Source organism: Myotis myotis, unplaced genomic scaffold, assembly GCF_014108235.1.
Source record: "Myotis myotis isolate mMyoMyo1 unplaced genomic scaffold, mMyoMyo1.p scaffold_m19_p_17, whole genome shotgun sequence".
Lineage (NCBI taxonomy): Eukaryota > Metazoa > Chordata > Mammalia > Chiroptera > Vespertilionidae > Myotis > Myotis myotis.
The window spans coordinates 21,894,044-21,919,160 of record NW_023416321.1 but is presented as its reverse complement, the minus strand read 5'-3'; the positions used below and the strand labels follow the sequence as shown (position 1 = coordinate 21,919,160).

The following is a 25,117-nucleotide window of genomic DNA, read 5'->3' as shown; positions in this document are numbered from 1 at the left end:
ATACAGAAGATAATAAGCAAAAATTTTCAATGGGCTATTTCTCTAAAAATTTGAATTTGTTTACATATTAGAAAGTTAGATATTAACATCAATTTCAAAAGCTAGGGGCATATTGAAAGTGTTCATTTGAATGCTTATTTTGAGTAAAATATTGATCTTTGATTCTAAAAGAAATGAAGTTTATCTTCAGTAGGGGAGTGATATATTTGTGTTATAAATGCAACTTCATTATAGTTTCTGTCAGAATGATGTTTCCATGAAATAGGCTGCCATGTGTAGAAAATAGCTTTGTTGTGGAAAAGTAGAGTTAAAACCTAGTAGTGGAATTGTGGTAATAGAAACAGTATGACTCAGCAAAAAATAGGTGTGAAGAAATATTGTCCACAAAAGGACAATAAAACATTCATGCCCAATCTTAGCAATTTATTGTTTGAATAACATCAACAAGATGGAAAGAATGTAAAGTATGTCAGTGGCATTATGACCATAGTTAGGTGCAGGGTGGGAGGCAATCCTATCTAATAAAAGAGTAATATGCAAATTGACCATCACTCCAACACACAAATATGGCTGCCCCCATGTGGTCAAAGATGTCTGGCACAAGGTGGCCAGCAGGGGAGGGCAGTTGGGGAATATCAGTCCTGCAGGGAAGGGTGGTTGGGGGGGACCAGGCCAGCAGGGGAGGGCAGTTGGGGGGGACCAGGCCAGCAGGGGAGGGCAGTTGGGGGCGATCGGGCCGGCAGGAGAGCAGTTAGGTTGATCAGGCTGGAAGGAGAGTGGTTAGGGGGTTATCAGGCTGGCAGGCAGAAGCTGTTAGGGGCACTCAGGCAGGCAGGCAGGCGAGCAGTTGGGAGCCAGCAGTCCTGAATTGTGAGAGGGATGTCTGACTGCCCATTTAGGCCCGATCTCACACCGGGCAGTCGGACATCCCTAAATGGGCAGTTGGACATCTTTTGAGGGGTCCCAGATTGGAGAGGGTGCAGGCTGGGATGAGGGACATATCCTCCCTGGCCCCCATGCACGAATTTCGTGCACCGGGCCTCTAGTGTTATATAAACTATTAGAGGCCCAGTGCACAAAAATTTCTGCACTCGGGGGGGGGGGGGCGTCCCTCAGCCCGGCCTGTGCCCTCTCGCAGTCTGGGACCCCTCGGGAGATAACGACCTGCTGGCTTAGGCCTGCTCCCGGGTGGCAGAGGGCAGGCCCAATCCCTAGGTGCAGCCCCTGGTCGGGCTCAGAGCAGGGCCGATTGGGGAGTTGGGGCGCCGCCCCCTGTCATGCACAGAGCAGGGCGATCGGGAGGTTGTGATGCCACCCTCAGTCACGCTCAGGGTAGGGCCGATTGGGAGGTTGGGGCACCCTCCCCTGTCACACTCAAGGCAGGGTCGATGGGGAGGTTGCGGCGCCACCCCCTGTCACTCACAGAGCAGGGCCCATCAGGGGGGTTGGGGCGCTGCCCCCTGTCACGCACAGAGCAGGGCCCATCAGGGGGTTGGGGCGCCGCCCTCTATCACCCACAGAGCAGGGCCGATCAGGGGGTTAGGGTGCTGCCACTCTCACACTCAGGGAAGGGCCGATGGGGAGGTTATGGCTCTACCCCGTCACACACAGAGCAGGGCCCGTGGGAGGGGGGGTTGGGGCGCTGCACCCTGTCACACACAGAGCAGGGCCGATCAGGGGGTTGGGGCGCCGCACCCTGTCACACAAAGAGCCGCAGGGCGATCAGGGGGTTGGGGAGCTCCCCCGTATCAGGCACAGAGCAGGGCTGATCAGGGGGTTGGGGCGCCTTCCCCTGTCACGAACAGAGCAGGGTGGATAGGGAGGTTGTGGCCCCACCCCCTGTCACACACAGAGCTGCAGGGCGATCAGGGGGTTTGGGCGCTGCCCCCTGTCACGCTAATCCCGGTGCCGGGAGGCCTCGCGGCTCCGCTGATCCTGGTGCTGGGAGGCATATTACCCTTTTACTATATAGGGTAGAGGCCTGGTGCACGGGTGGGTGCCGGCTGGCTTGCCCTGAAGGGTGTCCTGGATCAGGGTGGGGGTCCCCACTGGGGTGCCTGGCCAGCCTGGGTGAGGGGATGATGGCTATTTGCAGCTGGTCACACATCCTTCAGGGTGGGGGTTCCCACTGGGGTGCCTGGCCAGTCTGGGTGAGGGGCTGAGGGCTGTTTTCAGGCTGGGGGTGACTGAAGCTCCCAACTGCTCCTTTTTTTCTTTTTTTCTTTTTTATTCTGGGCCAACTTTAGCTTTGAGGCTTGGCTCCAGCTCTTAGGCCTCCGCTGCTGAAAGTAGGTTTCTGGCCTTTGCTTACAATGTTGCGATCCTGCTGGCTGAAGCCTGGCGACTAAAGCAGGTTTCTGGGGTTTTGTTTAGCTTCTATATTTGTTACATAGTTGCTTAGAGTTGCAGCTCAGAGGCCTGCAGCGGCAGGCGGGGAACGTTGGAGTCCTCCGTCACTGAAGCAAGCAATCCTCATGTTAGTTTTAAGCTGCCTGGCTGCCAGCCGCCATCTTGGCTGGCAGTTAATTTGCATATTGCCCTGATTAGCCAATGGGAAGGGTAGCGGTCGTACGCCAATTACCATGTTTCTCTTTTATTAGATAGGATTAAAGATTTGAATAGATTTCAATAATAACACCTTTCATATTTAAAATGTGTTCTCCTGGAAATAACCAGTACAGCAGCATCTAGTATGCTATTTTTAAATCTAATGTAGTGAGTAGACCTATACCGTATATTAGCCAAGTAAAGAGCAAACTCAAATATACTTCACCTTTCCATTTATATGCCTACTGTATCTTTCCATAGGTGCTTAATATTCTTTCATATCTTTCCTTTCAACAAGGAAAAGTTTTAACAGTAAAGAAATGTAATAACATCTCTGGTAAAGCAGAATAAGCTAATAAACCACTTCTCCCATAGAAAAATACAAATTCTGGACAAAATATAGACTAGCACAAATTTAGCTATATGTTTATTATAATCCCTGGAACAATCAAGAAAAGGTTAAAATAAAGAAATATACCAAATGGTCAATAGATAAATTAAAGTTGGATATTATAAATAACAAAATTATACAAAAGAGGGAAGGAGAAGCAGATAAACAGACATAAAGAAACACTCATAAAAATAGCAAACGATTATAAAATGGCAGATGTAAATTCAACCCTACAAATAATTTACATATGTATGAACTTATAAGCACAATTAAAAGTCAGGGATTGAATTAAAACAACAACACTCCAAAACTAGACCCCAATTGTTATTTAAAACAAAGTCATTTTAAATAGTTATATTGATTATAAAAGTAAAAGAATGGGAAAATATTTACCATGCTTACACCAATCAAAATAAAGTTGTAGTGCCGGTATCAAAGTCAGAAAAAGTAGACCCCAGAACAAGGGAAATAGCAGGATTAAAATGGACATTATCATAAAAGAGGTAATTGAACAAGAAGTTATAGCGATCCTAAATATGTGTGAACCTAAAAATAAAAGCTCTAAAATTAAGGGAATTTATATGTATAACTGAGAAATAACCCCAACATATCCACAGATACACTTGGAGATGTTAGTTTCTACTTAGTAATAAAATAGGACAGCAGGCAGTCAACCAGTAAGTATATTGAAGATCCAAATAACATTAGCAATTAACTTGGATTAATTGGTATTTATAGAACACTCTAGGTCAAGCATGTCAAACTCAGATGCTAACACAGGCCACATAAACAAGGTTTAAGTTGATAGGGCCACACAAAAAAACCAAAAGCTTCAATTTTCATAGAAACTTAGGTTTATTTCGATAGAGACATGCTGAATACAAAGGGCTGAAATAAATGCGTAATTGTTAACATAAAATAATAGAACATTTTAATAAAAATTAATATTTTTTCTTGAACATTAACTTAAGCAGACACTGAATAACTGCACAAATTAATAAGCGTAACACAAATAAACCTATTTGTCTTGTTCTCCAAAAGCCAAATATTTTCTGTTGCTCACACCAAACAAGTTAGTACGAGATTAATGATGTGGCAATCGGCTGCTACTAGGTGTACCGGTTAATAATGCGGATTTTTTTCAATAAATGGAGTTACACATTTGTTGATATATATGCGATTTCATATGTACACTACTTTGTTATATTGACAAGCTTCAAAACTTCATATGTCAAATTTTCTGAAGGTGTTAACATCATAGATATTTTTACGCTTAAAAATGTCAAATTTCGTGCCAAAAAAAGAGCATTTGCGGGAAGTTTTAATTCATTATTTTGAAGAAAAGTGCTGCTGAAAGTTATCATATACTTTATGATAGTAGGAGGAATCCTTGAAATCAATGACAACAAAATATGTTTCCTTGAAAATATCTAACCAGACTGATCAAGAAAGAAAAAACAGAAAAGACACAAGTTGTTAATAATCTGAATGAAAAAGTGGCCCTTACTAAAGACAGACCCTACAGATATTGACGGCCCTTTCCTTGAGGTACAGAAAGTAATTTACACCAGAAGAAAATTAAAATATATAAAGTACATACAACTTTAATTTAACAAAATTCAAATAAACAATGATTTAAAAGTCTTCCAACATTGTAAAAATTCTCAACAAATTATGAGTAGAAAAGAATGTCACTAAGTTGATAAAGGGCATTAATAAAAAAATCTAAACTAGCATCGTGCTTAAAGATTAAATGCTTTTTCCTAAAACTGGAAACAACACCTGATTATTGCTTCCCACTACACCTGTTTAACCCAGAAAATGTAGTGAGGAGAGAGAAAGAAAAGGCATGGAGTTTGGAAAAAAAAAAAAAAAGTCAAATTATGTCCATTCACATGCTGCATGATTGTGTGTAAAGAAAATTCCATATAATCAGCATAAAAACTTCTAGACCTGGCAGAATATACAGTGTAAAAAAGGTATAAACTTAGAAACAGATAAAGTAGAATTGTACTTTTATGGTGATGGGGAAAAAAAAGAATCTGAAAAAAAATGCATTTTTAGAGGAAGATGTACACAAATATGGTTAGTTGACCTTTGGCATGTTGACATTGGATAACAAAGGATAAAGAATTCAGTGGATAAAGAATAGTCTCTTCAAGAAATTTTGCTGGAAAAATTGCACATCATTTGCCAAAAGTTAATTTGTCTGCTATCTCACACTTTGTACAAAAATTAACTCCAAATGGATGATAGACCTAAATGTAAAATAAACTATCGAATTTTGATGAGAAGACATAAAAAACTTCTGTGATACTTTAGGCCAGTGGTCGGCAAACTGTGGCCCCTTGAGTGTGGCTCTTCCACAAAATACCACGTGCGGGCGCGCATGTACAGTGTGATTGAAACTTTGTGGCCACACTCAACGGGCCAAAGAGCCGCATGTGACTCGCGAGCCACAGTTTGCCGACCACTGCTGTAGGCAGTTCAATAAATATGCCAGGGTAGAGAAAAAGTTTTAAACTGGTGAATTAAGTAGGGTATTAGTAGTTATTTTAGTAGATAAATTTGAGTTTAACATTCAGGTTTGAGAAATGGCAAAAGGTGGGAGTAGGTTTCAATGATTTTCACATTCAGTTGATTAAATTGCCTATTTTAAAATGCTTGTGAATTCTCTAAATTCATACATATAAAACTTTTCTGCTAGTCGTGTGGTAACATCATAAAACAAGTATTCTCACTATTATATACTGACATGGCCTTAAGGTTTTTAAATCATATATCACTGGTAATTTTTTCTTTGATAATATTTTAAAGCATGATGAGTACTTTGTGAAAATATTTCATTCACATGCATAATCATTTTTATTTTTACCCTTTTTTTTGTATGTCCTACAGGAATGCTTCTAGTCACAACAGATACCCTTGGCCATGACTTTCATGTCTTCCAAATTCTGACTCATCCTTGGTCCTCATCACAAAGTGCTGTCCATCATCTCTACACTCTTCACAGGGGTGAAACTGAAGCCAAAGTAAGTTGTGTAATTTTCAGATGATTTTTCTTTGTTTAATGTGACATCTAATCTAGCTGGTTGTTATATCATATTGGAGCTTAATATTAGTGAGAATATACTTGGGTAATACAATGTTTCAGATAAGAAAAAATATTTATTCTATTTTGATCCAATAAATACATAAGCAGTAGGTGAACAATTCAATGAATGTTCAAACCCTGTAATTCAATTGATATCCATATTTCCAGGCCCTTTTCTAGGAATTTTGATTCTATGTACATGCATATGTATATAAATGAACAGACATATAATAGTACATGTAAACACACACATATTCACGTATTCACATATACACAAAATAATTGAGTTTTTGGTGTATATGACTATAGGGATATTATTCTGTGGTATACCAGGGCCAGTTCAATATGGCTAATTAGAAGCAGTTATACACTTCTGTCCCTAGCTGAGACTTACATTGATGTGAAATCATCCACAATGGGAGTGTTTCCATCATGGAAATCAGCAAACACTATAAGTCAGAGTAAATTTTTTTCCTTAGGGAGCCAGTTTTTAACATTTAACAGCAGTCCACTGTGTACCCATGCATGAGGGCATGCAAGCATGCACACACACATGCACTCACGTCCATACATGTACTGAGCGTTTGTATTAGGTATTATGCTAAGGGAAGGTATCCAGCGTTTACATTTCTTCTAGCAATATCTATAATAATAAAAGGGTAATATGCTAATTAGACTGGAAGTCTTCCAGACATCCTTCCTGAAGAAGCTGGAGCTGGAGGGAAGCCAGGCAGGTCCCGGGTACCTGTGGGCGGCCCAAGGGAAACCAGTCCTGGTCCTGGGTGCCTGCGGGCGGCCAGAGGAAGGAAGCAGCCCGGGTCCTGGGTGCTGGAGGGAAGCCGGTGCCGGCAGCTGGGGAAAGGAAAGCCTACTCTTGCATGAATTTCTGTGCATTGGGCCTCTAGTAATAAGATAATGAACTATTTGATGAGGGACTGTTTTTCTCTACTGAAGAATTCCAGTTTTTAATGTTAGAATTTAGACTTATTCTGGTGATCATTTATACACACACACACACACACACACACACACAATCATTATGTTGTATATCTGAAGCTAAAATAATGGTGAATGTCAGTTATACCTCCTTTGGGGGGAAAAAGTTAGAATTTTAAGAATCACTGTGTTGAATGCACCTAGGCAATAATTGTCTGTGGTTTTAGCTGATATCTTAACATTACCAAAGGGGAGCATCGGTTATCATGTGCTTCCCCATATGACACAATAGGATGTATAAGGCATCATCTATGAATATATTTCTACCGAGCATGCTGTATTAAGCCTAAATCTAATTCAGCCCCTAGAAATAATTAGGAAAGCATAGAGATTGAGGAACCAGTTAAACAATACCATGAGAATCTAGCTAGCTAACTCTAAAATGTGGGAAGCTCTTTTTTTTTTTTTTTAAAAATTCCTTTATTTCAGAGAGGAAGGGAGAGCAAGAGAGAGATAGAAACATTAATGATGAGAGAGAATCATTGATTGGCTGCCTCCTGCTTGCCCCCTACTGGGGATCAAGCCCGCAACCCGGGCATGTGCCTTTGACCAGAATCGAACCTGGGACTCTTCAGTCTGCAGGCTGATGCTTTATCCACTGAGCCAAACTAGCTAGGGCAAAAATGTGGGAAGTTCTTGATTACAAGTGTGACCTGCTTTTACAACAGATAATTGTCATGGTAAAATAAAAGTGGGAGCGTGACAGGGCTTAAAAGTAATTTTAGAGAATATTATCTAAGTACAAAGTGTGGACCTTGTTTGAATCTATTTCATACAAATTAAGTATAAAACATATGTAGTATTTCATACAAATGGTGAGATTTGAACATTTGCCTTAGTAGATATTGTTAATGAATCTAATGTGCTTATTTACTTGTGATGCATACAAAAGTATTTGCAGATGTGTAGAATTAGCTATAAAATAATCTAGTAGTAGGAGAGTGTTAGATAAAAATGAGAAAATAGGCAATGGTTATATTGATTATAAGTATTAAGAAATGTGAACTAAATGCAATGTATAAACCTAGAGCCTGATTTAAACAAAGTATAAAGAGATATTTTTCATATAGTTGAGAAAATAGACCTTGAGCTGGGTATTATATGATATTAGTTAGTTTTGCTGGGTCTGCAATTGTAGTTTTTTTTTTTTTTTTTAAGTATCTGTTAGGCATATATCATGAAGTCCTAAAATATTATGATATCTCTAATCTACTTTTAAATATTCTGGCAAAACAAAACTAAGAGATAGATTAAACAAGATTTGAAAGTGTTAATTATTGAAGTTGGTCAATATTGGCAGTTCATTATAGCAATCTATACTTTGTGTATGTTTAGAAATTTCTCTAATAGAAAGTAAAACAATACTTTTCAGTGTTCATTTTCAAAAGCTTTCTCAGCTATTCTTGGGCATTTTCTCATTGATGTAGTTTAGAGTAACCCTATTGAGTTATATAAATAATCTTCTGGAGTTTTTTTAATTTGAATTGCATTGAAATTACATTTTAATACAGTTTGAAATCATCTTTACAATATAGAAATTTTACATCTAGAAATTATATTTTAAAATTAGTTATTGCTGTGGTATGACAAAGCTATTTATTTTATAGCATATTTTTTTTCCTTTGCTAGTCTCTATTGTAAGGTCAAATAGTTTTCAGTAATTTTTTCAATTTTATAAGTAGAACATAATTTTTTGAATATCATAATAGTTCTTTTGTTCAGGTCTATTTTTCTTATTGCATTGGCTAGGAACTCTAAAATAATGTGTAACAGGAACTCTAAACTAATGTATAAATGTTAGCTGTAGTCCTTTTTAAAAATATATTTAAAATTTTTTTCTCATTATGCTTTAATTATAGCACTAGAGGCTCGATGCACGAAATTTGTGCAAGAGTAGGCCTTCATTCCCCCAGCTGCCGGCACCAGTTTCCCTCTGGCACCTGGGACCCAGGATTCCCTCGCAGCCCCAGCTTCGCCTGGAAGGACGTCTGGTCTAATTAGCATATTACACTTTTATTATTATAGACTAGAGGCCAGGTGCACAAAAATTTCTGCACTCGGGGGGGGGGGGGGCGTCCCTCAGCCCGGCCTGTGCCCTCTCGCAGTCTGGGACCCCTCGGGAGATAACGACCTGCTGGCTTAGGCCTGCTCCCGGGTGGCAGAGGGCAGGCCCAATCCCTAGGTGCAGCCCCTGGTCGGGCTCAGAGCAGGGCCGATTGGGGAGTTGGGGCGCCGCCCCCTGTCATGCACAGAGCAGGGCAGATCAGGAGGTTGCGATGCCACCCTCAGTCATGCTCAGGGTAGGGCCGATTGGGGGATTGGGGCACCGCCCCCTGTCACACTCAAGGCAGGGTCGATGGGGAGGTTGTGGCACCACCCCGTCACCCACAGAGCAGGGTCGATCAGGGGATTGGGGAGCTCCCCCCTGTCACGCACAGAGCAGGGCCCATCAGGGGGTTGGGGAGCTCCCCCCTGTCACGCACAGAGCAGGGTGAATCAGGGTGTTGGGGAGCTCTCCCCTGTCACTCACAGAGTAGGGTAGATAGGGGAGTTGGGGCACCGCCCCCTGTCACACACAGAGCAAGGCGGATCAGGGGGTTGGTGCGCCGCCCTCTATCACCCACAGAGCAGGGCCAATCAAGGGGTTGGGGCGCCGCCACTGTCACACTCAGGGCAGGGCCGATGGGGAGGTTATGGCTCTACCCCATCACACACAGAGCAGGGCCCGTGGCGGGGGGGGGGACGGGTTGGGGCGCCACCCTCTATCACCCACAGAGCAGGGCCGATCAGGGGGTTGGGGCGCCGCCACTCTCACACTCAGGGCAGGGCTGATGGGGAGGTTATGGCTCTACCCCGTCACACACAGAGCAAGGCCCGTGGGGTGAGGGGGTTGGGGCACCGCACCCTGTCACACACAGAGCCGCAGGGTGATCGGGGGTTGGAGAGCTCCCCCCTATCAGGCACAGAGCAGGGCTGATAGGGGGTTGAGGTGCCTTCCCCTGTCACGAACAGAGCAGGGCGGATAGGGAGGTTGTGGCCCCGCCCCCTGTCACACACAGAGCTGCAGGGCGATCAGGGGGTTTGGACGCTGCCCCCTGTCATGCTGATCCTGGTGCTGGGAGGCATATTACCCTTTTACTATATAGAATAGAGGCCTGGTGCACGGGTGGGGGCCGGCTGGTTTGCCCTGAAGGGTGTCCTGGATCAGGGTGGGCGTCCCCACTGGGGTGCCTGGCCAGCCTGGGTGAGGGGATGATGGCTGTTTGCAGCTGGTCACACACCCTTCAGGGTGGGGGTTCCCACTGGGGTGCCTGGCCAGTCTGGGTGAGGGGCTGAGGGCTGTTTTCAGGCTGGCGGGTGATGGAAGCTCCCAACCGCTCCTTTTTTCTTTTTTATTTTTTTTTTATTCTGGGTCAGCTTTAGCTCTGAGGCTCCAGCTCTTAGGCCTCCGCTGCTGAAAGAAGGTATCTGGTTTGTTTCGGTTCTATAATCGAAACTCTGTATCACCTCCAGCTCTGAGATCCCGGCTCGCTGAAAGCAGGTTTCTGGGGTTTTGTTTAGCTTCTATAATTGTAACTGTGTTTCAAACTGCAGGCTTAGAGGCCGGCAAGGCAGGCAGGGAACGTTGCAGTCCTCCGTCACTGAAGCAAGCAAGCCTCATGTTCAGTTTAAGCTGCCTGGCTGCCGGCCGCCATCTTGGCTGGCAGTTAATTTGCACATCGCCCTGATTAGCCAATGGGAAGGGTAGCGGTCGTACGCCAATTACCATGTTTCTCTTTTATTAGATAGGACTAGAGGCCTGGTGCACGAAATTTGTGCACGGAGGGGGGGTGTCTCTCAGCCCGGCCTGCACCCTTTCCAATATGGGACCCCTTGGGGGATGTCCGACTGCCGGTTTAGACTAACTGCCTCTGCCTGCCGCCCTCATCACCCCTAACTTGCTCCCCTGCCAGCCTGATCACCGCTAACTGCCTCTGCCCCCGGCCTAAGCCGCAGTCTGGCCTCCCTCTGTGGGAGGAGACCTGGCAGATCGGGGAAGGCACCACCCCCATTAACCCACTGCTGCTGCCACTTCTGGCCTGAGCCTGGGCCCTTCGCAGCCGCCTCGGCCCTTTGCCCTGTGGCTGCCCAACCTTGGGCCCTTCGCAGCCGCACCTCAGCCCTTCGCAGACGCCCATGGCTGCCTGAGCCTGGGCCCTTTGCAGCTGCACTTCGGCCCTCACAGCTGCTGCGGCTTTGTCTGGAAGATGTCCGCCCTAATTAGCATATTACCCTTTTATTAGTATAGATAATTATAGATTTGTTTTTATGTCAATACCATGCTGTTTTGATTACTGTAGCTTTATAATATAGTTTGAAATTAGGATGTGTGATGCTTCCAACTTTGTTCTTTTTTCTTCAAAATTTCTTTGGCTATTCAGCATCTTTTGTAGTTCTATGTGAATTTTATGGTTGTTCTATTTCTGAGAAAAATGTTAATAGCATTTTGATAAGGATTACATTGAACCTGTAGATTGCTTTGGGTAGTTTAAATATTTTACTAATATTCTTCCATTTCATGACCATGAAATATCTTTTCATCTTCTTCAATTTCTTTCATCAGTGTCTTACAATTTTAGTGCACAGATCTTCCACCTTCTTGGTTTAATTTTCCTCAGTATTCTTTTCGATGCAATTGAAAGTGGGAGTGGTTTTTTAAATTTCTCTTTCTAATAGTTCATTATTAGTGTATAGAAACAAAACTGATTTTGTTATGTTTGATTTTGTATCCCATAACTTCACTGAATTTATTCTAAACAGTTTTCTGGTGGAGTCATTAGGGTTATTTTACATATAATAGCACGTCATCTTCAAATAGAGACAGTTTTACTTCTTCCTTTCCAATTTGGGTCCTTTTAATTTCTTTTTCTTGCCTGATTGCTCTGGCTAGGACTTCCAGAGCTATGGTTATTGAAAGAGGCAAGAGTGGGAATGCTGTCATGTTCTTGATGGTAGAGAAAAAGCTTTCAGCTTTTCACTATTGAGTGTGATATTAGTTGTGGACTAATCATATATGGCCCTTGTTATACTGAAGTATGTTTCCATTTTGTTGAGAGTTTTTATTATTATGGATGTTGAAATTTTAAAAATTATTTTTCTGTATCAGATGGTTATATAATTTCAATCCTTTCTTTTTTTCATGTGGTATAGTTCTTATTCAACACCCAGCTGCACGTTGATTGAAAGCTGGGCCCTCAGGCAGCAGTTTGTTTTTTTTTAAATAAGATTTTATTGAAAGCCAACAGCTTTTATTTTTTTATTTTTTAAATATATTTTATTGATTTTTTACAGAGAGGAAGGGAGAGGGATAGAGAGTTTAGAAACACCGATGAGAGAGAAACATCAATCAGCTGCCTCCTGCACAGCCCCTACTGGGGATGTGCCCGCAACCAAGGTATATGCCTTTGACTGGAATCGAACCTGGGACCCTTCAGTCCGTAGGCCGAAGCTCTGTCCACTGAGCCAAACCGGTCAGGGCAAAAGCCAACAGCTTTTAAAGTCCACAAATATGCCTCTTTCATGGGAAGACTGGGAGATGGGCATTATAGTCAATTGCCTCTGTGCTGTGCCCTGGGTGGAGAGCAGGTTAAAAAGTAATTTTAAACTATATAAATATTCCATTCCTCTCAAGCTTTGTATTCTTTTATTTACATATATCATCTGGTGTAATAGCTTCTTCTTTTATCCAATAGGTTATATCATTCAATAATTATTCTAATGCTCCAAATATCCTAGATTTGGCTAGTTGGAGCCGATTAGCTGGGCATCTGTGTCCTGTTGACACGTCTCCATTATTCTTCCACAGTGTCCTTACTTCCGGGCACGAAGAACTTGCTTACTGTCATGTTTAGTTACTATTTGTTTTTGTTCCTTTTGTATGGAAGTTTTCAATTACTCTATGAGCTTTTGTGTAATGATTTAATATTTCATTTTGCTGCTGGACACATACGTACTCTGAGTTTATTTCTTAACTTTGGTTTTATAATTCTTCACTAGGTACTGGTATGCTGTACCTCAGCTATCACCTCAAAGAATTTGAATATTTTAAGCACTTACACTGTTTTTTGTTGTTGTTTTGTTTTTTATTTACACCTATTTTTGGTACCTCTTGTGTTAACATATTTTATTTAATTTACCTACACATCCACCTGGAAATAGAGATCATGCTTCAGCTTCTTTGTATCTCTAACCCTTAGCTCACTGCCCTACACATGGACAAATGTTTATAGGTAAAGATGTTTGATACTTTCAATGCTATTCCTATTTAAGCGGAAAACCAAAAAGAAATTATTAAAATTATTTTGTTCTATGTCACAGCTTGTAATTTAGGAGCTTGGGAATTTCTAAACATCAAGATCTAAGGAAATTCAAATTAATGACCATAAAATTAATTTTATAAGCTTCTACAGAAAACCGTATTTTGAAATGATATATACAATTTAACACTGATGATAAAATCTATATGGCATGTGATCTGTCTGTCCATCTTTGAGTGCTTCAGAATCATGTCGTTCTGGATTCTTCCAAGAACTCTGAGGCTACTTTAATCAGGCCAGGAAAAAAAGTCAAAGTATGTGGATCTAATTATGTTGAATTAAGTTGTTTTGTGATCTATGACTTGGGATATCCTCTGCATCTGACAGTAATTTTCCTCATAAAGCACATATGTACTTAGAAAAGTATTCCTAGTTTTCAACGGTAAAGTCATATGTTGTAAAACCTTAAAATATTTTGTTGCTCCGCTTCCATAATGTCTTACTCAAGCAGACACAAGTCATTTTGTACTTAACATGCTAATTTCTGAAATGGTAAACTTGCTTTTGAAACATCTGCACATCAGATTATAGTGTTACTTTTAGTTTATCAGAATGATCCTGCAAAATATGACTCGTATGTTTCCTTCCCAAGGGGAATAGAATCTAGCTTTTTAGCATTATTAATTGATAGTATTTGATGGTCAGTTCAGATGAAAACAAGCAAATTTAGTATGAAAATGTCTCAAATATTGCCTGCTTATGCTTTTACTGAAATACAAATTTTACTGGATTTTTTTTATATATTTACTTGCTAAATGTGGCAACCCATGATCCTTATTTTTGTTAGTTTTCCTCCCAAAACATTACCCTTATTGAGATGTAATCCTCATAATATAAAATTCATCCTAGCACAGATATATCCAAAGACAATACATAAACAAATGGGTATGGTTGGCCCACAGTTATAGTGACCCCCCAATTAAAGCAGGGGTGGCAGCTTTCCATTATCCTGTGCTGTTTAAGTCCCTACATTTACCCCTCCTCCCCTGCCCATGTTTTTGTTGGGGTTGTATAGCTGCGCCCCAGCCAGTAGTCACCATCCCCTTTCATCTTATACAAGCCATCAGTGAACTCCTCATTTAAAGGAAGCTCTGTGGAAAGGGGCCTGTGGAGCCAGTGGCATTGCTTCTGGCAGTGGAGTGGGTGATGCGGTCACTGTAAAAATGAGATGCTGCTGGGGCCAGGCAGGAACATACTCTAGAACAGCCATTCCCATTTGACTAACAAGCCCTGTTGGGCCTTTCCACTGTGTCCGTGATCAAAATTTGAGTTGAGCACTCTGAGTGTGGGGCTGGAAAATCAGGAAGCCTCTGTGGGCCAGTGGTTCAGTAGCTGCCCGCTACAAAAGGAAGCGAACTTGGTTGCTGGATCAGGCAGGTGGCGGTGTTGGACTGGGATAGCACTTCTGAGTACTTCAGCCATTAAGCCTTCACCTAAACTTTTTCCCATTGGGTTTTGTGGACTTTATTGTATAACATGGGAAGGAACTAGTAGTCAGTTGTGTGCTTGTCCCACAGTCTACATGGCACAAGTGTGTAAGTACAATCAGTTAAGCCATTAATACCAGTTATATTTTCACAACATAAGCTACCATATAGTATACCCACAACATAACTTTAGCTTCTGTTCCCCACTGTGGACTCTGCTTACACCTCATTGGGTATAAACACATGGACTGATGTGCTTATTGTGTGCAGGCCAATTGTTCCCCTGACAGCTGCCAGTGGTCACAATATCCCCTATGTTGGTATCAGGGGAAGCTAGCCTGCAGATACTATGGGGGCAGCCAGGAGAATTGGCTTTTTAAAAAATTTTTTTTGCACTTGGGCAGTGATACTATTGCCAGCCTCCAGTGAGCATCCTGCTATGGCAAGCACCTTCTTCTTCTTCTTCTTTTTTTTAATTAAATCTTTATTGTTCAGATTATTACAGTTGTTCCTCTTTTCTCCCCTCATAGCACCCCTCCACCTGGTTCCCACCCCCAACGTTCTCCCTCACCCCGCCCCCCCCACTGTCCTCATCCATAGGTGCACGATTTTTGTCCAGTCTCTTCCCGCATCCCCCACACCTCTTTCCCCCCAAGAATAGCCAGTCCACTCCCTTTCTATGCCCCTGATTCTATTATAATCACTGGTTTATTCTGTTCATCAGATTATTTATTCACTTGATTTTTAGATTCACTTGTTGATAGATGTGTATTTGTTGTTCATAATTTGTATCTTTACCTTTTTCTTCTTCTCCTCTTCTTAAAGGATACCTTTTCTGCATTTCATATAATACTGGTTTGGTGGTGATGAACTCCTTTAGCTTTTTCTTATCTGTGAAGCTCTTTATCTGACCTTCAATTCTGAATGATAACTTTGCTGGATAAAGTAATCTTGGTTGTAGGTTCTTGGTATTCATCACTTTGAATATTTCTTGCCACTCCCTTCTGGCCTGCAAAGTTTCTGTTGAGAAATCAGCTGACAGTCGTATGGGTACTCCCTTATAAGTAACTGACTTTTTTTCTCTTGCTGCTTTTAAGATTCTCTCTTTGTCTTTTGCCCTTGGCATTTTAATTATGATGTGTCTTGGTGTGGTCCTCTTTGGATTCCTTTTGTTTGGGGTTCTCTGCACTTCCTGGACTTGTAAGTCTGTTTCTTTCACCAGATAGGGGAAGTTTTCTGTCATTATTTCTTCAAATAGGTTTTCAATATCTTGCTTTCTCTCTTCTTCTGGCACCCCTATAATTCAGATGTTGGTACGCTTGAAGTTGTCCCAGAGGCTCCTTACACCATCTTGATATTTTTGGATTCTTTTTTCATTTTGCTTTTTCGGTTGGGTATTTTTTGCTTCTTCGTATTTCAAATCTTTTTTTTTTAAAAACATATTTTATTGATTTTTCACAGAGAGGAAGGGAGAGAGACAGAGAGTTAGAAACATCGATGAGAGAGGAGCATCGATCAGCTGCCTCCTGCACATCTCCTACTGGGGATGTGCCCGCAGCCCAGGTACATGCCCTTGACCGGAATCGAACCTGGGACCCTCCATTCCGCAAGCCGACGCTCTATCCACCGAGCCAAACCGGTTTTTTGCCGTATTTCAAATCTTTGACTTGATTCTTGGGGTCCTCTTGTCTGCTGTTGGATCTCCGTATATTATTCTTTATTTCAGTCACTGTATGCTTAATTTCTAGTTGGTCCTTTTTCATATCCTCGAGGGTCTCACTAAATTTATCGGCAGTTTCTAGAAAATTCTTGAAAAACCTTATAACTGTGGTTTTGAACTCTATATCCAGTCGTTTGCTTTCCTCCAATTCTGTCATTTGTGATCTGTTTGTTTGTCTCCGCATTTTTATGCTTCCCTGTGTTGATAGAGTGGCTTTGTGTGCTAGGTGTCCTATAGTGCCGGGGTCCAGCCCCAGTGGGTCCAGGGGTCCCCAAAGGTGTGGACGGCGTCGGCGAAGAAGGAAGGACACAGAGACAGTGTTCAGTTGATCAGCAGCCTAGCCAGGACCTCTAGCCAGGATCTCCAGCCAAGTTCCGGTCTGGATTTCCAGAGAGGTTTTGCTTTGGATCTCCTGCCAGGTTCGGTAGCCAGTTGTCTTGCTAGGTTCTCCAGCCAGGTTCAGTCACCAGGTTCTAGTCAGGTTCTCTTGCCAATTTCTGTAGTCAGGTTCAGTCCAGGATCTTTTGCCATGTTCTCTCCAGCAAAGTTCTTCTGTCTCTAGAGAACGTTCTGTGTAGGTTCTGTGCCTCTTAGTTCTGTGTTCTAAGCTCTGTATTCTAAGTTCTGTCTCTTGCTGTCTTGTTACATCTGTATTTATACCAGTTGATTCCAATCCTATCAATCTCTATTACAAAGGTTAGGGCGTTTCTTATCTCCATTCCAGGGAGTAAAGATTATGTAGCTTAAGTATGATTGTTTGTAGTTAAAGTGATTAACTACCCACCTGGCACTTAGTTAAGGAGTTTTATCCCCTCCCTGACTTCAGGGAAAAAATCCCTACCTGGGGAAACAACCTTTCTCAGAGAGGAGACCTTGGTTAAAACACATAGTGCCAAGAAGGTGAGAAAACATTTTAAGAACAGTATGCCATATATGCCAGGTCCTTTGAAACAGCAAGGATGGACTGGCTCCCGGCACTATAGGGCCCAGTGGGTCAGCCTCCCCAATTACCTGAGGTGGACACTCTTGGTGCACCCCTTTGTGGGCTGTGTGCACAGTCTTGTTGTAGTTAAGCCTTGATTGTTGTTGGTATCACTGGGAGGAATTGACCTCCAGGCCAGTTGGCTGTGTGAATCAGCTGTGTCTGCAGTGGGAGAACTCCTGTGCTGAAGACACCCTTATGGGGCAAGACTTGCTTCAGTGGGGCTTTGGTGCTCACTGAGTCTGCCCCCTGAGTGTGTTCCTTGTAGATCTGAGGAGTTGTAATCTAGATGGTCCCAATCTGACCACGGGGTACATGGGCTCTTGGATCTTTAAGGAGGTGCTAATTTAGCCTCTGCCTGAGGCTACCCAGCATGAGCTACAGAGAGGTCTGCAGATTCCTCTTCCTTGTTTGGGGTTTGGAGGTGCCCAGATGAGGCCCAGCTGTAAAGCAGTGCCAGCTGCTGTGGGGCCTTGGGCCTTCTTTTGGAAGTTCTGGGTCTCTCTGACCCAGGTGCAGTTTGCTAGGTAATTTTATATTGCAAGGGGCCATGCCCATTCATATGCAAAAGCCTCTGCGCACAGCTTGGGTTGGGCAGGGTCTCAGGGAATCAGTAGGGCGGAGCAAACAGCTATGGCTGATCCTCAGTCCTACCCTAAGAGGCCCCGGGTCTCAGTGTCCCATCTCAGTGTCCTGCAGTAGTCGCTGCAAGCACCTGTGAGAGAAAGCCGCCCTTGAGTTCTGCCTGATGCCAGACAGTCCAGTTTCTCCCTGTATGAGTCTGGGTCCCCAGAGACTCGCCTGGAACTGGAGTCAGGGCCATCGGGAGCCCGAGACTCCCTCCCAATTGAAAAAGACACAGGCGTCCTCTGTTGCCAGCCCTTTCCACACGTGCCTCGGTACCTCTGCACTTTACTTCCGCACCTCCTCTGAGTCTCAGTGTGCTTTTCTCTTTCCTTCTAGTTGTAGAATTTCCACTCAGCCAGCCTTCCTGTGGTTCTGGATGATGTCTGTTTTGTCTTTTAGTTGTATTTTTGAAGTCTGGGATTTGAGAATTTTTATCTGAGTTCTTTCTGCTTTGGTGTTTTCTTTCTCTTTAAGAGGGTTGAGGTAGTTGGTATTTGAGTCATTACGCATGTCTTTGGCTGTAGAAGCAAAATCACATTTAACAATGCTTTTAAAAAAATCAGGGTTTATTTTTCTGATTTTACAAGAAGGCTGCTGCTGGTTTTGGTACAATTGCTCAGCAGTGACATTTTTGCTCTTTCTCTCATGTGTTGCCACTGCTCTGGACATCATTTCTCAATTCCAGGCAGTAAGGTGGGGGAGAAAGGGTAGCATCAGTGATGTTAATTCCTTTTATCAGGAAAGTGGATACTTTCCAGAATCCTGCTTTTGACTGACTGATTACAGTGATGTCAACACTTACTGTAAGAGAGGCTGGGAAAACATTTTGATGGTGTCAGGTGAGGGAGTGAAGTTCGGCGATGGGTGTTTGATTTGCCATCCACTCAGTACATTTGTATGATCATCACCTCAGTCAAGATACTGAACATTTTCACCATCCCAGAAAGTTTCCCCCTGCCCTCTCCAGTTAGATCTTCTGCTCTGCTCACACCCTGGACAATCATTGCTATTACTTCATGTTTTTATTTTTCAAATTGTAGTTTACATTCAATGTTATATTAGTTTCAGGAGTTATTTCATTTCTTTTTAAAAAAGAATCTTGTCTATAATCACTTAAGGCAGTGGTTCTCAACCTTCCTAATGCCGCGACCCTCTAATACAGTTCCTCATGTTGTGGTGACCCCCAACCATAAAATTATTTTCGTTGCTACTTCATAACTGTAATTTTGCTACTGTTATGAATCGTAATGTAAAGTTCTGATATGCTCTATGTGTTTTCTGATGGTTGCAACCCACAGGTTGAGAACTGCTGACTTAAGGTTTGATATGGATTTGGGGGAACTGCCATTTCTGGTCACTTTATTATATTTTTTAGCTCCATATTACAGTCTGTACCACAGTCATTATCCAAGTGTTTTAAAATTGCAGATATCTCTGCCATGTCTCTTCCATCCCTCTATAGCTATTGAATTATAATATGGATTGCCTTTAGATTTTAGAATGTCAAAATAACCCTAAATTTTTATCACTGATATCAGGTAATTGGGTTTTGGATGTATGTAGAGACTTTTAGGATCCTGATTTCTGCATCTTAGATGCTTACATATAGTGATGTTTAATTTTAGTGCTCAAAAGAGAGAACAAAATAACAGAAAAACAATAAAACACACAAAAAATAATTCTAGTGCTCAAATATTCTTGTTTCATATGTAATTTGAATTTAACTTGTTTTGTGAGTTAATTATACAATTTATGTGTGGACAAAATGGTTCTGTGTGTGTTTGTCTGCTATATAATGTTGTTCTTTTGGATTATTATATCAATGATATTTAAAAAAATTCGGATAATTCAGATGAGCATTGGAATCTATTTGATTACTAGCTTAGAGTCCCAAATAAGCAAAATATTATCTTCTAAAAAAAGGATTCCATGTTTCTCACTAGTAGACCCATATTACAAAAAAAAGTATAATATTGCCTGACTTGGTCAATATTATTTGCCATGATATTTAGTAATGTAGAGCTAAATCAGAGATACAACTCTCTTATAGCTCTCCTGTTTTGTGATGAGAAAATCTTAACTAGAAATATTCCCAAATTGAGGCGTATAAATAATGCAGAGGATTCCATCTTCTTACTACTGGGTTGCCCTTATGTATAATCTATCTATCTATTTATGTATTTATTTTAAATTTTTTTTAAACATTTTTTTTATATATTTTATTGATTTTTTACAGAGAGGATGGGAGAGAGATAGAGAGTTAGAAACATCAATGAGAGAGAAACATCGATCAGCTGCCTCCTGCACATCCCCCACTGGGGAAGTGCCTGCAACCCAGGTACATGCCCCCGACCGGAATCGAACCTGGGACCTTTCAGTCCACAGGCCGACGCTCTACCCGCTGAGCCAAACCGGCTTTGGCGATTTTATTTTAAATCTTTATTGTTAAAAGTATTACATATGCCTCCCTTTCCCCCCATTGACCACTTCTAGCTCACTCCTGTCCCCACTTCCACCCCCCCCCCCAGACCTTCACCACCCTATTGTCTGTATCCATGGGTTATTTGTATATGCATACAAGTTCTTTGGTTGATCTCTTCCCATCCACCCACCCACCCCCGCCTTCTCTCTGAGATTTCTTGTTTTTAATGATCTATGAAAAACCACCCAACTTGTTTGATAATACCAACAGTTATATCATTTTGTATTTTATGGGTAGGTGACCTGTTATCTTCTGTAATGTTATTCAAAGGATTAAACTTGCTCTAGTCTACTGACAGTCAATGTATGTAGCAACTCTTCTCTGCTCATTAATGTCCCCTAACGTGTCTTCAAGGTCATGGAGCAGACACCTAAGTAAGCATTTAGGTGGGATTCTGTCTTCCTGCCTTGATACTGATTGTTAGCACCACCTCATATCGGAAGTATTCTTAAAATGAAAGAGGGAAACTCCTTTTCATTGACAGATCAGGAAGTGGTCTTGATTATAAGTGTTTTGGAAAAAGGTTTTAGATAACATGCTTTAGTTTCACTGTGATGGGACATAAATTACTCAATAAGCCTAAAATGTTTTTCTCTCTGTATTTGATTCTGGCTTGTGTTAAATGCATTTGATATTATGATATTAAATTTGTCTGTTACTGTGTTTCTTTTCTCTTGCTCTGCTATTTACACTTGGTCCTGCTATTTCCTTTTCTCTGGCTTTCTATAAGTCAGTTTAGGTGAAAGTTTTCATAGGCCAAGTACAGAGTTAAAACAGTTGTGGAATGACTGTTTATTCATAATTCTAGGATTCCTGGGAGTTACATTTATCAGCTCTCAAGAGATTCTTTAATTATAATGTTAACATGTTACTTTTGAAAGAAATTGAAATGGACAGACATGTGGTTGAATTGGGGTTTATCCTTGTATTTTTGTCTAGCGATAGTCTAGCAATGGAGTATCTTGTCTTGATACAGCAGACTAAAATTTCTTTTTTAAAGGTTCGAGGTTCTTTTAAAGACTTGTACTTTGATGAATACGAATAGCATTGGTTTGTGGAGCATTTTTGGGATATTAGTCAAGATTCTAATGTGAACTTGGGCTTACTTGAAGATCTAATATATGAGAAAGTTGGCTTCATTGATTGCTATAGGAGTTTTACTTAGCTCATATTGTTGTAATGAAGCTAATATATTCCTATATGTATAAGTACATGCATATATTTTTCCTGTTAAAATTCCACTCACATCGCCGAAACCGGTTTGGCTCAGTGGATAGAGCGTCAGCCTGCGGACTGAAGGGTCCCAGGTTCGATTCCGGTCAAGGGCATGTACCTGGGTTGCAAGCACATCCCCAGTGGGAGATGTGCAGGAGGCAGCTGATCGATGTTTCTCTCTCATCGATGTTTCTAACTCTCTATCTCTCTCCCTTCCTCTCTGTAAAAAATCAATAAAATATATTTAAAAAAAAAAAATTCCACTCACAGACATTTTATATTCTACCATACTTTTACATTGTCTGGGGCCTTTTCTCCAGCACTGTTTGACAGTTGTTTTGTATGGTAGAAAATTATTATCATTACTATTATTAATTTTTCAATTATTTCTTAATATCTCCACCTCTTTCATCTGTCCCTCTGCATTAAATACAAATAGGTAGTTACAAAATAGTCATGGGGATGTAAATGACAGCATAGGGAGTATTATAATAACTGTATGATCCCAGGTAGACACTGGAAATATTGTAGGGGACACTTTTTAAAGTATATGGTTGCCTAACTATTATGCTGTATACCTGAAACTAATACCAAATAATATTGAAAATTCTTATCAGTAAGTCATTGTAGAAAATCTTAAGTATCTGTGCCTTGTCCTCCTTTTAGGGATATGCTTAAAAATGTTTAAAACAGTATAGAATCTTACTTGGCTTTTTTTAAAGTATAAAAGTATAGAAGTAAATGGAGGCATTTTGTTCAAGTTGCCACCATTAATCTGGTATCAAGATAAAACTAGTAAATTCAATTGGCTAACTTAATTATGCAAATTAGTGACTAACTTTTCTGTGGCCAGCCTTGATCTGTGGAAAGTTTTTGTTAATAAAGTTGCTTTTGTTTTGTTTTGTTTTTTAATATAGCTGCAGTCATTGATTTACATGTTTTCATGGCTACTTTGACACAAGAAAAGCAGAGTTGAGTAGTTACAGCAGCTAATCACTGCAGTACGTTGTTTTTTCTCACTAGGGTGGTGTGCAGCATGTTACCTTGATACATTTACTTTTAATAAAACACACATATTTTCATTGATTTCAGAGAGGAAGTAGAGAGAAAGAAGAGAGAGAGAGAAACATCAATGATGAGAGAGAATCATTGATTGTCTGCCTCCTGCACACCCCCTACTGGGGATGAAGCCTGCTACCGGGGCATGTGCATTGACCTGGAATTGGACCATGACCTCCTGGTTCATAGGTTGATGCTCAACCACTGAGCCACACTGGCGGGGCAGATTTGTATATTGTATTATAATTGCCATTGTAGCCATGTTTATCACATTACATAATTATAGTTCACTGTTATTGTCTATATTCATTATACTATGCATTAGACCCCTGGCTTATATACTACTTGTTACAAGTTTTATGCCCTTAAGTACTATTAGTCTTATCTCCTCATCACCCATCCCCTGGTAACTACCATTTTACGCTCTGTTTTTTACAGGCTTGATTATTTTTTTGCAGATTTCACATATAAGTGATATAACACAGTACTTACCTTTTCTCTGATCTATCTTGCTTAGCATTCTCTGCTTACGGTTCATCCGTGTCATAAATGGCAGGATTTCCTCTTTCTCAAGGCTGACTAATATTCCATGGTGTATATACTGCATCTTTTTATAAATCCATCCACTGATGGGCATTTGGGTTGTCAGAGTATTCTGAGGCCTTTTCTCCTGAGCACCCCACCTGGATCCCTAGCTATTAAGTCAGCTTCTACCTAGTTTTCCTTCAGCTATCCTTGTCCCCACTGCAAACCTGCTTCCTTATATTTGACTCCCAGAATCATCCTTCCAAAATTGAAATCCTGAGTACGTTATTTCTTAAAACCCAGGTACCTCTTGCTCTCTCTTGCTGACTCTCATGTTGTTTCTGACATACTGTACTAGTTGCCCGTCATTTCCATTTTATGTCTAAAATGGAATATGTGATATACCTGATATATCTCTATTGGAATATCCTTCTCTCCTTTCTTTGTAAGTATATCCTATTTCAAAGAGCAATTCCATAATCTATAGCTATTTAGATAATGTTTTTTGTGTCACTTCTAACCATCCACCTTCACCAACTCCTTTTCATGTTTCACCAATTTCATATATTTCTTTTTTTTTTGTTACCACTGTGCCTTATACATAAGATAGCTATTTCACTTTTACATATTATATTTTCACAAGTTTCTTATGTGTCTTTTCCTTTTGGTAGTCCGTGAGCCCAAGGATTATTTTTTATTTACCTCTATGTTCTTAGTATTTATTAGCATGGTACCCAATGAATTTTTGTTGAGTGAATGATTGGGTTAATTTCCTCACTTACATTATATGATGTGTATTTTTATTTTAACCAGTTTATGCTTTTTAGAAGGCAAATTCATTTAGAGTAGTAAACCTGACTCATATATCTTTTCTCTTTTTTCCATATGTCTTTTCTTATAACTCTGTAGGGTGAAACTAGATATGTCCTGTTTATTGACTTGCCACTCTATGCAGCAAGGGATAGAATTTCCTACTCTAAATCTTATCAAATCCCTGATATGGAGTTTTGATCACTATTAATTATGAAACTCATCTGTAAAATAAAATATTTTATTTATAATGTGATCTTAGGTATATTTGGTAATGAGATACGTATTTCTATTCATATTTGGTGATGTGTGTGTGATGTTCTTAATGTAAGTAGTTTCAATCAGGTCTCTGTTTTCCCATATCTCATTTCTAGGTACAAGACATCTGCTTCAGCCATGACTGTCGCTGGGTTGTGGTCAGTACTCTTCGGGGGACGTCCCATGTTTTTCCAATCAACCCTTATGGTGGCCAGCCTTGTGTGAGAACACATATGTCGCCACGAGTCGTGAATCGTATGAGCCGTTTCCAGAAAAGTGCTGGGCTGGAAGAGATTGAACAAGAACTGACATCTAAGCAAGGAGGTCGCTGTAGTCCTGTTCCGGGTCTCTCAAGCAGCCCTTCCGGATCACCTCTGCACGGTAAACCTAATTTTCTCTCTCTCTCTCTCTCTCTCTCTCTCTCTCCCCCCCTTCTCCCCCCCCCTCCCCCCAGTCTTTCTCCCCCCCCCTCTCCCCCCTCTTTCTCCCCCCTTCCCCCTCCCTCTCCCTCCCTCTCCACTGAATCCTTCAGTCCTTCTTCTCTTTATCCTTAATTTTCAAGGTCTGGGACAAAAACAAATCCATTTTTTTCTAATATGTTCATGCAAAGACAAGGTCTTAGGCTCAT

At 41.2% G+C, this 25,117-nt stretch overlaps 1 protein-coding gene across 17 annotated transcripts in view; it reads left to right on the top strand.

The window, feature by feature from the left end:
* Positions 1–25,117, top strand: part of BCAS3 (BCAS3 microtubule associated cell migration factor) — a 473,254-nt gene that overhangs the window by 127,476 nt on the left and 320,661 nt on the right. For all 17 annotated transcript variants that reach the window (XM_036340232.1, XM_036340231.1, XM_036340238.1 and 14 more), the window contains 2 exons: positions 5,837–5,970; positions 24,606–24,870. In XM_036340232.1, coding sequence (XP_036196125.1) covers positions 5,837–5,970; positions 24,606–24,870 — 399 coding nt within the window. The remainder of the gene's footprint in view (positions 1–5,836; positions 5,971–24,605; positions 24,871–25,117) is intronic.